General features: G+C 45.6%; 1 protein-coding gene across 1 annotated transcript in view; it reads left to right on the top strand.

Annotated features, from left to right (window-relative positions):
• The window catches only part of LOC126210535 (UDP-glucosyltransferase 2-like), a 333,713-nt gene that overhangs the window by 36,637 nt on the left and 280,198 nt on the right, over positions 1-16,878 (top strand). The window contains exon 4 of the mRNA XM_049939786.1: positions 11,671-11,890. Within this exon, the coding sequence (XP_049795743.1) occupies positions 11,671-11,890 (220 nt within the window). The remainder of the gene's footprint in view (positions 1-11,670; positions 11,891-16,878) is intronic.

Below are 16,878 nucleotides of genomic sequence, written 5' to 3'. Positions count from 1 at the left end.
CAGTACAATTAGGTAATAGTAAGGTAGAAACAATACAAATAATACAGAATGTAAACAACTACAACATGCATAACGGTAGACAAAAAAATTCCTTTTTTTTTTCAACTTAAAAGATCTCGCACACGCATTCTGGCATCTGGTTAATGTGCTCAGTATTGGATGTGACAACCTCTGGCAGCAATACAGGCCTAACAACGACGGGGCAGCTGTGATGATGTCATTAATCTCATATTGAGGCAATTCTTCCTGCAGAGCTGCTCGCGTGTCTTGGAGAGGGGTTGACGGATGCTGACGTAATGGAACCCGTCTCCATAGTACATCCCAGACATGCTCTATGTGGTTCAAATCGGGAGAGCTAGCAGGCTACGCCATGCGTGCAACATCTACAGTTTTAAAGAAAACATCAACCACCTGTACTGTATGAGATCGAGCATTATCGTCCATCGATGCGAAGTGTGGGCCAGCACCACCTCGCAACGACCGCCCATGAGATACCCAAATCTCGTCACGATACCTGACAGCAGTTAAACCTTGCCGATTCACCCGTACAATTTCGCAAAGAGGTGACCGAGTAGTGAACACAATCCCTGCCCACACCATTAGGGATCCTCCTCAATATCGGTCTCTTTCCACAATGTTTGAATCCTGAAATCGTCTTCCACATTCCAACCAGATGCGAATCCATTGACAATCATTTTACAGACCAAATCGGGTCTCATCTGTGAAAAGAACATTGGCCCACTCTTCGATCGTCCAGGTGGCATGCTGTCGACTCCACTTTAGACATTCCCTTGTGTGAAGACGCATCAGATGTAAACATACGGCAGGTCTCTGACGTAAAGGTCACTCTGCTGAAGCCTTATGGACACCGTTTGCCTCGATACAACACGTCCATTGGACGCTGTCATGTCAGAAGCCAGTTGCTGTGCAGTACAGTTTCCAAGAAACAACAGAACGATTCACATCAAGCCATCAGGCCACATGAGTTTGCAACTGTTCTGATTCCATTCTTCCTATGGCCCTCCACCGCAGAGAGTCTGGTAGGTATCTTCTCTGTGCCCTACTGCTCCGTCTGTGACTGCCTACACACTGACCGTGGATGTGGGACTACCTGGCAAACACCATCCTGTTGATACCTACCCCGCCGTCATCGTTGACATGGCTGTTCGTTGACCAGAATGGCATGTTCCATGCAGAACACGATCCTACGGATATCTGTTGATAGTTTGTATGATCATATCGCGATTTGCCCGTCCGGCTAACCGCGCGGTTTAACGCGCTGCTTCCCGAACGGGAAGGTGTGCCAGCCCCTGGCACGAATCCGTCTGGCAGATCAGTGTCGAGGTGTGCTGTGCAAGGACCAAATTGCTGTATTTAATTCATATTCTGAGTCCGCAAAGATCATCAGCAAATGCGAATGTATTTATAACTTTATTGTTAAGCTTATAATTGTGCACTGCTTTATTCTGTTATATCTTTATGAAGTCGTCTATGTGTACATTAAATAATGTGGGTGATAGACTCCTGTCTCACTCCCTGAGATATGTTTCTCGCTAACGAACTACCTTTTTGTACTTCGATTTTGTTTTGTATATACATACTCTGAATTACACTTATTATATTCTGGGATATAGCATTCTTTTTTAAAATTCCCTATAGTTTAAATGTATTAACTTTATCAGAAGCTTTTTCGTAGTCAATAAAGGCTATGTACACTCCTGGAAATGGAAAAAAGAACACATTGACACCGGTGTGTTAGACCCACCATACTTGCTCCGGACACTGCGAGAGGGCTGTACAAGCAATGATCACACGCACGGCACAGCGGACACACCAGGAACCGCGGTGTTGGCCGTCGAATGGCGCTAGCTGCGCAGCATTTGTGCACCGCCGCCGTCAGTGTCAGCCAGTTTGCCGTGGCATACGGAGCTCCATCGCAGTCTTTAACACTGGTAGCATGCCGCGACAGCGTGGACGTGAACCGTATGTGCAGTTGACGGACTTTGAGCGAGGGCGTATAGTGGGCATGCGGGAGGCCGGGTGGACGTACCGCTGAATTGCTCAACACGTGGGGCGTGATGTCTCCACAGTACATCGATGTTATCGCCAGTGGTCGGCGGAAGGTGCACGTGCCCGTCGACCTGGGACCGGACCGCAGCGACGCACGGATGCATGCCAAGACCGTAGGATTCTACGCAGTGCCGTAGGGGACCGCACCGCCACTTCCCAGCAAATTAGGGACACTGTTGCTCCTGGGGTATCGGCGAGGACCATTCGCAACCCTCTCCATGAAGCTGGGCTACGGTCCCGCACACCGTTAGGCCGTCTTCCGCTCACGCCCCAACATCGTGCAGCCCGCCTCCAGTGGTGTCGCGACAGGCGTGAATGGAGGGACGAATGGAGACGTGTCGTCTTCAGCGATGAGAGTCGCTTCTGCCCTGGTGCCAATGATGGTCGTATGCGTGTTTGGCGCCGTGCAGGTGAGCGCCACAATCAGGACTGCATACGACCGAGGCACACAGGGCCAACACCCGGCATCATGGTGTGGGGAGCGATCTCCTACACTGGCCGTACACCACTGGTGATCGTCGAGGGGACACTGAATAGTGCACGGTACATCCAAACCGTCATCGAACCCATCGTTCTACCATTCCTAGACCGGCAAGGGAACTTGCTGTTCCAACAGGACAATGCACGTCCGCATGTATCCCGTGCCACCCAACGTGCTCTAGAAGGTGTAAGTCAACTACCCTGGCCAGCAAGATCTCCGGATCTGTCCCCCATTGAGCATGTTTGGGACTGGATGAAGCGTCGTCTCACGCGGTCTGCACGTCCAGCACGAACGCTGGTCCAACTGAGGCGCCAGGTGGAAATGGCATGGCAAGCCGTTCCACAGGACTACATCCAGCATCTCTACGATCGTCTCCATGGGAGAATAGCAGCCTGCATTGCTGCGAAAGGTGGATATACACTGTACTAGTGCCGACATTGTGCATGCTCTGTTGCCTGTGCCTATGTGCCTGTGGTTCTGTCAGTGTAATCATGTGATGTATCTGACCCCAGGAATGTGTCAATAAAGTTTCCCCTTCCTGGGACAATGAATTCACGGTGTTCTTATTTCAATTCCCAGGAGTGTATATGGGGTGATTTTATTCTCTGTGTTTTCCAGTAATGCGGCAGATTGGAAAAATACAGTCTAAGCAAGAGCTTCCCATCCGAAACCCATTCTGATCCTCAATTAGAAACGTTTCCGACAGTACCATTAGCCTATTTGTTATTAGTCTCCCATATATCATGGAATCAGAGTTCAGAAGATTAATACCTCGACAATTGCCAGATTTCCTGCGATCTCCTTTTTCAAATAGTGGTATAACAACTGCTGTTTGCCAATCCTCTGATATATTGTTGTTTTTCCAAGTACCAGTATTTACAAAATTCCCTAGTTTTATGAGTAATGAGTCCAAAGTATATTTCAAAACTTCTACATTGAAGTAATCTTCCGCTGGAGATTTTCTGTTTTTAACACGACCTTCAGTTCTTCCATTGATATAAAATCAACATGCTCGTATCTAACAGCAGTCTTCACATTTTCCTCATCACCTGTCCATAGACTTTGGAAATAATCAAAATATTCATTTTCTGAAACGGGATAAATTTGAACCATATCTCTCTCTTATTTATTAAATTGTTTCAGCTTCCTGGAGGCTTTCGTTTGTTGCTTATGCACATCATGCTCCAATTCACTAAGAAAATGTTCTCAGCTTTGTTGTTTTATTTTTCCTGTCTGTCTTTTGACCACTGCTGTGTGTCGCTTCTAGTCGATATAGTCTCTTTGTTTCTTTGACTGTTTGATTGCAGACCAATAACTAAGCACAGAAATTAATAACGTTCTGTAAATTCTTCCGGTGTGTGTAGTTCGTTGCCTGATGTAAGAAATGGCCTGATGGCCCACATCACGTATCTTCTCGTGTTCGTCACGTTAATTTCTGAATTTGGCAATGACAGTGGTAGAGGATGGTCGAATGTCCTTCCTAATCTCACCTCTTACCTCCTGGAGCAGTACATCTACATGCATACTCAGCAATCGAACACATGGTGCGTGGCGGAGGGTACCTCGTACCACAACTAGCATCTTCTCTCCCTGTTCCACTCCCAAGCAGAACGAGGGAAAAACGACTACTTATCTGTACGAGCCCTAATCTCTCTTATCTTATCTTTGTGGTCTTTCCGCGAAATGTAAGTTGGCGGCAGTAAAACTGTACTGCAGTCAGCCTCAAATGCTGGTTCTCTAAATTTCCCCAGTAGCGATTCACGAAAAGAGCGCCTCCTTTCCTCTAGAGAGCTCCCCCCCGAGTTCCTGAAGCATTTCCGTAACACTCGCGTGATGATCAAACCTACCAGTAACAAATCTAGCAGCCCGCCTCTGAATTGCTTCTATGTCCTCCCTCAATCCGACCTGATAGGGATCCCAAACGCTCGAGCAGTACTCAAGAATAGGTCGTATTAGTGTTTTATAAGCGGTCTCCTTTACAGATGAACCACATCTTCCCAAAATTTAACCAGTGAACCGAAGACGACTATCCGCCTTCCCCACAACTGCCATTATATGCTTGTCCCACTTCATATCGCTCTGCAATGTTACGCCCAAATATTTAATCGACGTGACTGTGTCAGTCGCTACACTACTGATGGAGTATTCAAACATTACAGGATTCTTTTTCCTATTCATCTGCATTAATTTACATTTACCTATACTTAGAGTCAGCTGCCATTCTTTACACCAATCACACATCCTGTCCAAGTCATCTTGTATCCTCCTACAGTCACTCAACGACGACACCTTCCCGTACACCACAGCAGCACCAGCAAACAGCCGCACATTGCTATCCACACTATCCAAAAGATCATTTATGTAGATAGAAAACAACAGCGGACCTACCACACTTCCCTGGGGCACTCCAGATGATACCCTCACCTCCGATGAACACTCACCATCGATTACAACGTACTGGGTTCTATTACTTAAGAAAAGTATTTTACGTACTTCAGCTGTGTGCGTGTACTGTGATGCCAGGTGATAATGTGGGCACGGTTTATAAATGTTTGCGACACGGATATCAGTCTAGCATTCACCTAGTCGGATATTGGAAACCTCTTACAAACCACACACAGGTCGGCCGAAACACCGAACGTCGGCGTTAATGCGCCGGGCGAACGCGATCCCGGTGTCAGTGCGGCTCCCTGAATCCCGAAAGCGGTGTGCTAACGGACGCGGCAATCCGGCACTGTCGAGACAGCTCTGCTCTGGTCAGACTAACTAAAAGTCCAAATAAAATAAATAAACTGCCTCTTTTGACATCCTTGCAAGCCATCAGGGTTCCTCCTGTGGAATATGCCTAGAGGTACGTCAATGTGAAATACGAGGGGGAGTTGGAAAATAAATTTCCCCTGTCGACTGTGGGCAGAGTTGTGTGATATGGGTGAAAGGCGACACGGCAGGTGAACGCGCACGTGCAAGACACCGATACACCATTGGGTAGAGGTCGACCGCGATCGAGCAGGTGGTGCTGTCGCAGTGCCTGCGCAAAGCGGAGGCCAGCCGCTCAGTCTTTTCCCGTAGCTATGGAGAGATGGTATGTTTTGCAGTCGTGGTCACAGGCAGAAGTAAGATCCTGTTATCCGCTATGAATGGGCACGTGGACCAACAGGCACAGAAATTCATAACCGCTTTGTTGAGGTGTATGGCTTAGGTGTGGTGTCGAGGCAAATGGTGCGGAGATGGTGCCAGCAATTCAGTGATGGACGTCAGCAAGTGCGGGACATACCCAGACCTGGACGGACGCGCACGGCCACTACAGATGCAAATGTCAGGAAGGTGGATGACATGATTAAAGCGAACCTGCCTCGTGATGACTGGGTGTTGTGTGATGTCCTTACGTTAGTTAGGTTTAAGTAGTTCTAAGTTCTAGGGGACTGATGGCCATCGATGTTAAGTCCCATAGTGCTCAGAGCCATTTTAAAGCGAACCGGCGTATCACCATCGATGGAGTAGCGACTGAACTTGGACATGAGCGAGCTCACAAGAACATCCACGACATTCCTCGAAACAGGAAGATGTCAACACGATGGGTGCCCCGCCAACTGACCCCGACACACGTTGAACAAAAAACTGGCTCTAAGCGCTATGGGACTTAACATCTGACGTCATCAGTCCCCTAGACTTAGAACTACTTAAACCTAACTAACCTAAGGACATCACATACATCCACGCCCGAGGCAGGATTCGAACCTGCGACCGTAGCAGCAGCGCGGATCAGGACTGAAGCGCCTAGAACCGCTCGGCCACAGCTGCCGGCACACGTGGAACAACACATAGCGTTCAGCTTGGAACAGCTCGTGAGTTACCATAAATGTGGCAATGACCTTCTGTTTCGGATTGCGACGCGGAATGAGATGTGGGTTCACCATTACATGCCCGAATCGAAGGCCGCATTCGAAAGAAGTTCAGAAGCACTCCGTCTGCTGGTAAACTGCTACTCATCGTTTTGTGCGACGCCAAAGGAGTTTTGCTGCTGGACTTTCTGGAGGATGCAACCATCAATGCTGCGCGGTACTGTGCCACTCTGTCGAAATTGAAAGAGGTGATTCGGAAAAGGCGGCCTGGCATTCTCAGATCTGGCGTTCTGCTGTTGGATGACAATGCGAGATCACACACGGCGACGGCAACGCAAAACCGTATTGTCACTCTTGGTTGGGAGCGCCGACACCATCCCCCTTACAGTCCGGATCTCGCACCAAGTGACTTCCATCTGATTCCTGCTTTGAAGGAGACGCTCGGCGGAAGGCGTTTTGGCAGCAGTGCTGGCGTCAAACAAGCCTTTCAACGCTTCTTCCGTATGCAACCCCCTGATGTTATCCTGGAAGGCTTTTTGAAGCTTATAAAACTGTATTACAAATGACTCAGTATAAGTTCTACATCTACATCTACAGCCATACTCCGCAAGCTACCTGACGGTGTGTGGCGGAGGGTACCTTGAGTACCTCTGTCGGTTCTCCCTTCTATTCCAGTCTCGTATTGTTCGTGGAAAGAAGGATTGTCGGTATGCCTCTGTGTGGGCTCTAATCTCTATGATTTTATCCTCGTGGTCTCTTCGCGAGATATACGTAGGAGGGAGCAATATATTGCTTAACTCCTCGGTGAAGGTAAGTTCTCGTAACTTCAACAAAAGCCCGTACCGAGCTATTGAGCGTCTCTCTTACAGAGTCTTCCACTGGAGTTTATCTATCATCTCCGTAACGCTTTCGTGATTACTAAATGATCCTGTAACGAAGCGCGCTGCTCTCCGTTGGATCTTCTCTATCTCTTCTATCAATCCTACCTGGTACGGATCCCACACTGGTGAGCAGTACTCAAGCAGTGGGCGAACAAGCGTACTGTAACCTACTTCCTTTGTTTTCGGATTGCATTTCCTTAGGATTCTTCCAATGAATCTCTGTCTGGAATCTGCTTTACCGACTATCAACTTTATATTATCATTCCATTTTAACTCACTCCTAATGCCTACTCCCAGGTAATTTATGGAATTAACTGATTCCAGTTGCTGACCTGCTATATTGTAGCTAAATGATAAGGGATCTTTCTTTCTATGTATTCGCAGCACATAAGACTTGTCTACATTGAGATTCAATTGCCATTCCCTGCACCATGCACCATTTTGTCATCTGTGTGACAATCTAGAGAAGAAACTACAGTGCAGTCATCCTCTGTGAAACAGATTTGGAAAAAATTTAGTATTTCGGCCTTTAGTCTGTCATCCTCTGTTTCAGTACCATTTTGGTCACAGAGTTATGTAGAAAAATAAAGATATGTCTTATCTTTAATGTCTCATTCTCTTTTTTTACTTCCACAGTCGACATGGGAGACTTATTTTCCTATTCCCCCTCGTACAACAAAATACGCTGACGGAGAAAAAAATCACAGCACCAAGAAGGAGTTATGCGACATAAACGAAAGTTGGTAGGCGGGTTTCTACATACCAAATATGATATGGAGCCAGTCACATAAGAATGGCGCTAGTAACGCAACTATGAGGATGCAAATCAGGTTTGCTTTAAGTACACACTATAACGGACGTTACCTTTGGGGTTGCACGTGGTGAGTGAGGTTAGCAAAGAATACCTTTAAGGCGTCAAAGATGTCATTATCACCGGCCAGGGTGGCCGAGCGGTTCTAGGCGCGTCAGTCTGGAACCACGCGATCGCTACGGTCGCAGGTTCGAATCCTGCTTCGGGCATGGGTGTGTGTGATGTCATTAGGTTAGTTAGGTTTGAGTAGTTGTAAGTTCTAGGGGACTGATGACCTCAGATGTTAAGTCCCATAGTGCTCAGAGCCATTTGAACCATTTTTTTGATGCCATTATCAACAACTCAATAAGTTTGAACGAGGTCGTGTAATAGGGCGGCGAGAAGCTGGATGTTCCTTCCACGATACTGCAAAAATATTTGGCAAGAATGTAGTCGCTGTGCATGATTACTGGCAGCGGTTGTGGCGGGAATGTGCCGCCGCAAGAAGGTCGGACTCCGCAGGGAGATGGAAGACCATTGTGTTCGGTGTATGGCTCTGGCGCATCGTACTGCATCTGCAGCAGAAGTCTGAGCAGCAGTTGGCACCACAGTGACACAACGAACTGTTACAAATCGGTTTCCTCAAGGACAGCTCCGAGCCAGACGCCCTGTAGCGTGCGTTCCACTGAAGCCAAACCACCACTATTTGCCATTTCAGTGTTGTCACGCGAGAGCTCATTGTAGGGCTAGGTGGAGGTCTGCTGTGTTTTCTGATGAAAGCTGGTACTGTCTCGGTGCCAGTGACGGCAGTGTGCTGTTTAGAAGGAGGCCAGATGAGGGCCTGCAACCAACCTGTCTCCATGCTAGACACCCTGGTCCTGCACATGGAGTTACACACTGGTGTGCGATTCCGTATGGCAGCACGAGCACACCCATGGTTGTCCCACGCACCCTGACTGTAAATTTGTACGTCAGTCTGGTGATTCGACCTGTTGTGCTGCCATTCATTAACAGCATTACAGGCGGTGGTTCCCAGCCGGATACCGCTCGCCCACATGCCGCTGTTGAAACGCAACATGCTCTACATATTGTCGACACGTTGCCTTGGCCTGCTTCGTCACCCAGATCTGTTTCCAGTCGAGCACATATGGAACACCATCGGACGACAACTCCGCAAATGCAAGAAGCATGGACCTCTGGTGCCTCTACAGCTCAGTGCATGCACGTTTACATGCTTCCATGCTTGCATTCAACATGTAAGTTGGCTGTTTACGTTTTTATGTTGGTAACGCCACGTAGCGGTCTGTATGAAAATCACTGGCAGTGCTGTGTGCAGTCTGTGGCTGGTTTGCGTTCTTGGAATTTGCTATTGTAGTGTTGGGCAGTTGGCTGTTAACAGCGCGTAGCGTTGCGCAGTTGGAGGTGAACCGCCAGCAGTGGTGGATGTGGGGAGAGAGATGGAGGTTTGAGAGCGGATGATCTGGACGTGTGCCCATCAGAGACATTAAATTTGTAAGACTGGATGTCATGAACTGATATATATATTATGACTTTTGAACACTATTAAGGTAAATACATTGTTTGTTCTTTATCAAAATCTTTCATTTGCTAACTATGCCTATCAGTAGTTAGTGCCTTCAGTAGTTAGAATCTTATATTTTGCTGGCAGTAGTGGCGCTCGTTGTATTGCAGTAGTTCGAGTAACGAAGATTTTTGTGAGGTAAGTGATTCATGAAAGGTATACGTTACTGTTATTCAGGGCCATTCTTTTGTAGGGATTTTTGAAAGTCAGATTGCGTTGCGCTAAAAATATTGTGTCTCATTTTAGTGATGATCAGAATAAGTAAAGAGCGAAATGTCTGAGTACGTTCAGTTCTGCTCAGCTGTTTGAAAATCAAATAACGGAAGGGGTTTACCAGCACAGTAATTCAATAATTTTTCTAAGGGGACGTTTCATAAACATTGTGGTGGTTCTACATCTACATGGTTACTCTGCAATTCACACTTACGTGCCTGGCAGATGGTTCATCGAACCATTTTCATACTACTTCTCTTCCATTCCACTCTCGAATGGCGCGTGGTAAAAAGGAACACCTAAATCTTTCCGTTCGAGCTCTGATTTCTCTTATTTTTATGATGATGATCATTTCTCCCTACGTAGGTGGGTGTCAACAAAATATTTTCGCATTCGGAAGAGAAAGTTGCTGGACATAAAAGTTTTCTGGGTTTGGTACCGCGTCATAATGTAAAAAACTACTGCTGCTGGAGAAAAACCAACGTTTCGGCCACGACTGCACCGGCCGTCTTCTGGGTCTAATGGTGATCCAGAAGAAGGCCGCTGCAATCGTGGCCGAAACGTTGGTTTTTCTCCAGCAGCAGTAGTTTTTTACATTATGACGCGGTACCAAACCCAGAAAACTTTTATGTCGACTGACTCTGGCCGCGGAAGCATAGGCAATTACAGAAAGTTGGTGATTGAAATTTCGTAAACAGATCTCTCCGCAAAGAAAACCGCCTTTGTTTCGCTGACTGCCACCCCAACTCGCCTATCATATCAGTGACACTCTCACCCCTATTGCCCGTTAACACGAAACGAGCTGCCCTTCTTTGCACTTTTTGGATATCCTCCGTCAACCCTACTTGGTAAGGGTCCCACACCGCGCAGCAATATTCCAGCAGAGGTCGGACAAGTATAATGTAGGCTGTCTCTTTAGTGGGTTTGTCACATCTTCTAAGTGTACTGCCGAGAAAGCGCAGTCTTCGTTTCGTACGTGGTCTTTCCAGTTTAAGTTTCTCGTAATTGTAATTCCTAGGTATTTAGTCGCATTGACAGCCCTTAGATTTGTGTGATTTATCGTATACCCAAAATTTATCGGATTTCCTTTAGTACCCATGTGCATGACCTCTACTTTTCGTTCTTTAGTGCCAACTGCCACTTTTCGTACCATACAGAAATACTCTCTAGCTCATTTTGTAATTGGAATTCACTGTCTGATGATTCTACTAGACGGTAAATTACAGCGTCATCTGCAAAAAAATCTAATGGGGCTGCTCAGATTATCACCTAGATCATTTGTGTAAATCAGGAACAGCAGAGGGCCTATGACATTACAATGAGGAACGCCAGATATCAGTTCTGTTCTACTCGATGATTTACTCTCTGTCACTACGAACTGTCACCTCTCTGAGAGGAAATCACGAATCCAGCTACACAACTGAGACGATACTCCATATGCACGCAGTTTGATTAATAGTCGCTTGTGAGGAACAGTATCAAAAGCGTTTTGGAAATCTAGGAATATGGAATCGATCTGATATCCCTTGTCGACAGCACTCATTACGCCGGATATTAATGTACCAGTATTTCACTTTCGCAGTGGCTTATCTCACGATTATATTAACATGCTAATTACTTACCTATGTTATCTAGACGAATGTGTTCCAGGAATTTCATTACATTACCTATTTTTTTTTTTTTTGGTGTTGCGATTTTTTTTTTTTTCAGTGTATTTGAACTGCTTTTCTGGCATACTTTCCACCCAACTCAGACGTTCCCCTGGAATATGTCCCGATGTATGTCAATGTGAAACTGTTTCTCATTTTCAGCGCACCCCAATGTGAAGGTGTTCATAAGCCATGGGGGGATGCTGAGTACCATGGAGGCGGTGTACCATGGCGTCCCCATAGTTGGTGTCCCATTCATGGCGGACCAGTACCCCAACCTGCGCAGAAACGTGGCCAGAGGTACAGCTGTCGAACTGGACACACTCAGGTTGACCAAGGAGTCTGTCTTGGAGGCGCTCAACAAAGTTCTCAACGACCCCAGGTATCGGTCTCATAACTTATACCACCTCATACGAAGATCCTGCCATGGTCTCACTTCTGCCTGCAACTTCTTTAAACATCGCATAAAAATCTATAACTGTATCCTGCGGTATAGTGCAAAGCTCAAATATTGGGTTTATGCATAAGTTCATTGCGTTTTTCTATTGCATGTTGGTATTCCACTTTCTATGGGTTTATGTATCGACTGCCATTTCACTGTTGCTATTTGTGTGGTGTCACCGCTAGACACCACACTTGCTAGGTGGTAACTTAAATCGGCCGCGGTCCTGTAGTACATGTCGGACCCGCGTGTCGCCACTGTGTATTCGCAAACGTAGCGCCACCACAGGGCAGGTCACAAGACAGGGACTTGACCTCGCCCCAGTTGTACGGACGACATAGCTTGCGACTAGACCTACCAAGTATTCCTCTCAATTGCCGAGAGACAGATTAAATAGCCTTCAGCTAGTCCATCGCTACTACCTAGCAAGGCGCCATGTGTATCATTGCTAATTGCTTACTACTATGCAAGAGATGTATTTCAACAAGAACAAGACTACATTAAAGTTAAGTATATTAAAATCTCTCTTCTTTTCTTTATAGTTTTCATCCAGTCTCCTGTTTCAGAATTTACGCCCGTCTGCGTTAGTTTCGCGTGCACCTAGCCACTCATTGTGTCGAGACCTTAGGGAATCGACACAACAATTTGAATTTACGTTTTGTCCTTTTGTTATTTGGAGATAGTGAGTGGAGCTGTGGACGCTAGAAGACCGAGTGCCAAGTGGAAAATTCGGAACATTTCCGACATATTCTTTTGTTTGAGTTCAGTAGAGGGATGACAGCAGCGGAGGCAACTAGGAACATTTGCGCCGTATATGCGGATAATGACAGTAGAGAGAGCATGGAGATAAAATAGTTTTCTCTTTGTAAAGAGGACTGTTTTGACATTCGTGACTTTCCAAGTTCAGGAAGACCCTCAGGGTTTGGTAACATCAACTCTGTCCCTAAGATTTTTTGCCAGTGGGAGAGCAGGACTTAAAGGAGGATTTAAGCTGTTCCTTATCTATATAAACGATGTTGGAAACAATCTGAGCAGCCGTCTTCGGTTGTTTGCAGATGACGCTGTCGTTTATCGACTAATAAAGTCATCAGAAGACCAAAACAAACTGCAAAACGATATAGAAAATATATTTGAATGGTGCGAAAAGTGTCAGTTCCTAAATAACGAAAAGTGTTAGGTCATCCACATGACTGATAAAAGGAACTCGTTAAACTTCGGTAACATGATAAATCAGTCTAACTTAAAAGCCGTAAATTCAACTAAATACCTAGGTATTACAATTACGAACAACTTAAATTGGAAGGAACACATAGTAAATGTTGTGGGGAAGGCTAACCAAAGACAGCGTTTTATTCGCAGGACACTTAGAAAATGTAACAGACTGCCTACACTACGCCTGTCCGTCCTCTTTTAGAATACTGCTGCGCGGTGTGGGATCCTTACCAGATAGGACTGACGGAGTATATCGAAAACGTTCAAAGGAAGGAAGCACGTTTAGTATTATCGCGAAATATGGGACAGAGTGTCACAGAAATGATACAGGATTTGGGCTGGAAATCAATCATTAAAAGAAAGGCGTTTTTCGTTGCGACGGAATCTTTCTCACGAAATTCCAATCACCAACTTTCTCCTCCGAATGCGAAAATATTTTGTTGACACCGACCTACATAGGGAGGAACGATCACCAAGATAAAATAAGGGAAATCAGAGCTCGTACGGAAAGATATAGGTGTTCGTTCTTTCCGCTCGCTATACGAGACTGGAATAAAAGAGAATTGTGAAGGTGGTTCGATGAACCCTCTGCCAGGCACTTGAATGTGATTTGCAGAGTATCCAGGTAGATGTAGATGTAGATAACCAAAAACTTCCATCTCTTTTTATAAGGACACTTGCTAATTCAATCTGAAGTGCTTCCTTAATAATTCCATCCCAATAGTTGTAGGCGTGCGGCGAGGCTGGTTCGCCTCTCACAATCTTTTAAACAATCAGTCCATCTGCCTGGGTAGGTTTCTAGTTTCCTGACACTTTGCGATGGTAGATATTGGTTTGGCCGACAAAACCAACGTTGACGATAATTCGACTAAATACCTACCACGGAAAGTCCACATAGGTTGGTTGGTTGGGGAAGGAGACCAGACAGCGTGGTCATCGGTCTCATCGGATTAGGGAAGGATGGGGAAGGAAGTCGGCCGTGCCCTTTCAGAGGAACCATCCCGGCATTTGCCTGGAGCGATTTAGGGAAATCACGGAAAACCTAAATCAGGATGGCCGGACGCGGGATTGAACCGTCGTCCTCCCGAATGCGAGTCCAGGCTCTAACCACTGCGCCACCCCGCTCGGTAAGTCCACATACCTCCAGTCCATGGGCAATAGCTAAAAGATAGTTAAACTATCGAGTGTTCCGGATTCTTGCAAGAGTCGATTGAACACACGTCTATGCTTTCCTTTAACTTTGTTTTATTGCCTGTAAACCATGGAAAATGTCTGTATCCCATCATCAATTATGCAATGTCACTGGCTGTCTCTGTTACAAGTTCACACCTGAAAGCAGCCAGATGATGTTTAGTCTGAACGGATATTTTGAACGTCCTAAACAGTCACTGACACACGACTACCTGCGAGTTAACACAGCCAGTTGTTCAGTAGGCTTCTTGTACAGAAGTGGTCGCCATGGCGTCTCGTAAGCTGCAAGAAACACGGCACGAGGAATTTATGTACATGAGATGTTCACACGCGAATATCTCCTAAAAGCGCCGGCCACTGTGGCCGAACGGTTCTAGGCTCTTCAGTCCGGAACCACGCTGCTGCTACGATCGCAGGTGCGAATCCTGCCTCGGGTATGGATGTGTGTGATTTCCTTAGGTTAGGTTTAAGTAGTTCTAAGTTAGAGGACTGATGACCTCATATGCTAAGTCTCATAGTGCTTAGAGCCATTTGAACCACTTTTATCTCCTAAAACAACCACTCACATAGCTCAAACTTTCACAAAATACTCAGTACTCTAGCCCCTTTTCGTCAAACGACACGAGAACCGATCAAACGCGAGAGTTTCTTCATTTTGGTACAAATCTGATCAGCGTGGTTTAATATAGGTGTTTAATAGAAGACAGCTCCCGAGCGACCATCTCGACTCACAGATCTGGAGAACAACGCGCTAGTCAGACGCGCGAGAAATGCTGAATTCCTACTGGCTAGCATGTGAAACATACAGTCAGATCATTTCGAGCACTTCCATACTCGGGATACTGTTAATGCCAGCCAATCAGATTATCACAAGTAGTTACGAAACTAAATAAAATTTAATGAAAACAAAATACGATTCCTTGCCACAAAATAAATTACTAATAAATTTAATACACAACGCCTCTCCTGGCTGCCTTCCACAAGCTCAAGCTCATTTGGATATACATTCCAAATTACCGTATAGCACGAGAACTGTCTCAGACATATATTTACGTAGTTTTATTAAAATATAATATCCTTACTTTACACATGTCCTCCATTCACTCTCTGTCTCTCCAAAACACACAAGCAAAATACGATGAAATAACAGTTTTCCAAAGCACTTTTAAGTACGTCAGAAATATGTGGTAATGAAGCTAAAGAAAATTCCAGAAAATTTGATTTTATGAACCTATCCTCTTGGTCGTAGTTTCAGTTGATACTCTCAAACTCAGTTTCATTATGCCAGCACTGTTATTATGTGTCTTAAGTAAGAATTTATATCTCCGAAGATATTGATATAATATTTGAACAGTATGGTCACCTTATTCGTAAAATTTTGTATACATAGTATGAAAAAGATCGATTAGTTTTTAATAGTGATCCTTCAGATTCACAGATAATATGTGTAACGTACGAGGGGCGTTTGAAAAGTCCGTGCAAAAATAAAAACTACTTACGTGTTTGCGGTAAACCTTTTTTATTTCTCGACATAGTCTCCTTTTAGACTTATACACTCCGCCCAGCTGTTCTAATTTGTTGATCCCTTCCGAATAATAGGAACCGCCCAAGCCTCCATAACGGCTGTTACTTGCAATCAACTCCTCGTTTGAATAAAATTGTCCCGCCAGTCACTTCTTCAAAGTGGGGAACAAATAGCAGTCCAAGGAAGCCAAGTCTGGAGAACAGGCGGGATGTGAAACGAGTTGGAATCCTATTTCCATTAATTTTGCGACCACAACTGCTGAGGTGTGTGCTGGTGCATTGTCGTGATGGAAAAGGACTGTTTTACCGTCCAATCGCTGGCGTTTTCCTTGCAGCTCGGTTTTCAAACGGTCCAATAACAATGAATAATATGCACCTGTAATAGTTTTACCCTTTTCCAGATAGTCGATGAGGATTATCCCTTGCGAATCCCAAGACAGTCGCCATAACCTTTCCGGCCGAAGGACTGGTCTTCGCCTTTTTTGGTGCAGATTCTCCCTTGGTAACACATTGTTTAGATTGTTGTTTAGTCTCAGGAGTATAGTAATGTAGCCATGTTTCATCCACTGTGACGAAACGACGCTTAAAGTCCTGCAGATTCTTCCTGAACAGCTGCAAACCATCCTTGCAGCACTTCACACGATTCCGTTTTTGGTCAAGCATGAGCAATCACGGAACCCATCTTGCGGATAGCTTTCTCACGTCCAAATGTTTATGCAAAATATTATGTACCCGTTCATTCGAGATGCCCACAGCAATAGCAACCTCACAGCATCTTAACTCTTTTGTCATCCATCACCATATCGTGGATTTTATCAATGATTTCTGGAGTCGTAACCTCCAAAGGGCGTCCAGAACGTTTAGCATCACTTGTGCCCATGTGGCCACTCCGAAAATTTTGAAACCACTTATAAACTGCTCTAATCTAAGGAGCAGAGTCACCGTAATTTTTATCAAGCTTCTCTTTAGTCTCCTGAGGGGTTTTGCTTTTCATAAAGTAA

This window comes from Schistocerca nitens, chromosome 10, assembly GCF_023898315.1.
Source record: "Schistocerca nitens isolate TAMUIC-IGC-003100 chromosome 10, iqSchNite1.1, whole genome shotgun sequence".
NCBI classification, from domain to species: Eukaryota; Metazoa; Arthropoda; class Insecta; order Orthoptera; family Acrididae; genus Schistocerca; species Schistocerca nitens.
The sequence above is the reverse complement of the archived record's forward strand: the minus strand, read 5'-3'. Positions and strand labels throughout refer to the sequence as shown.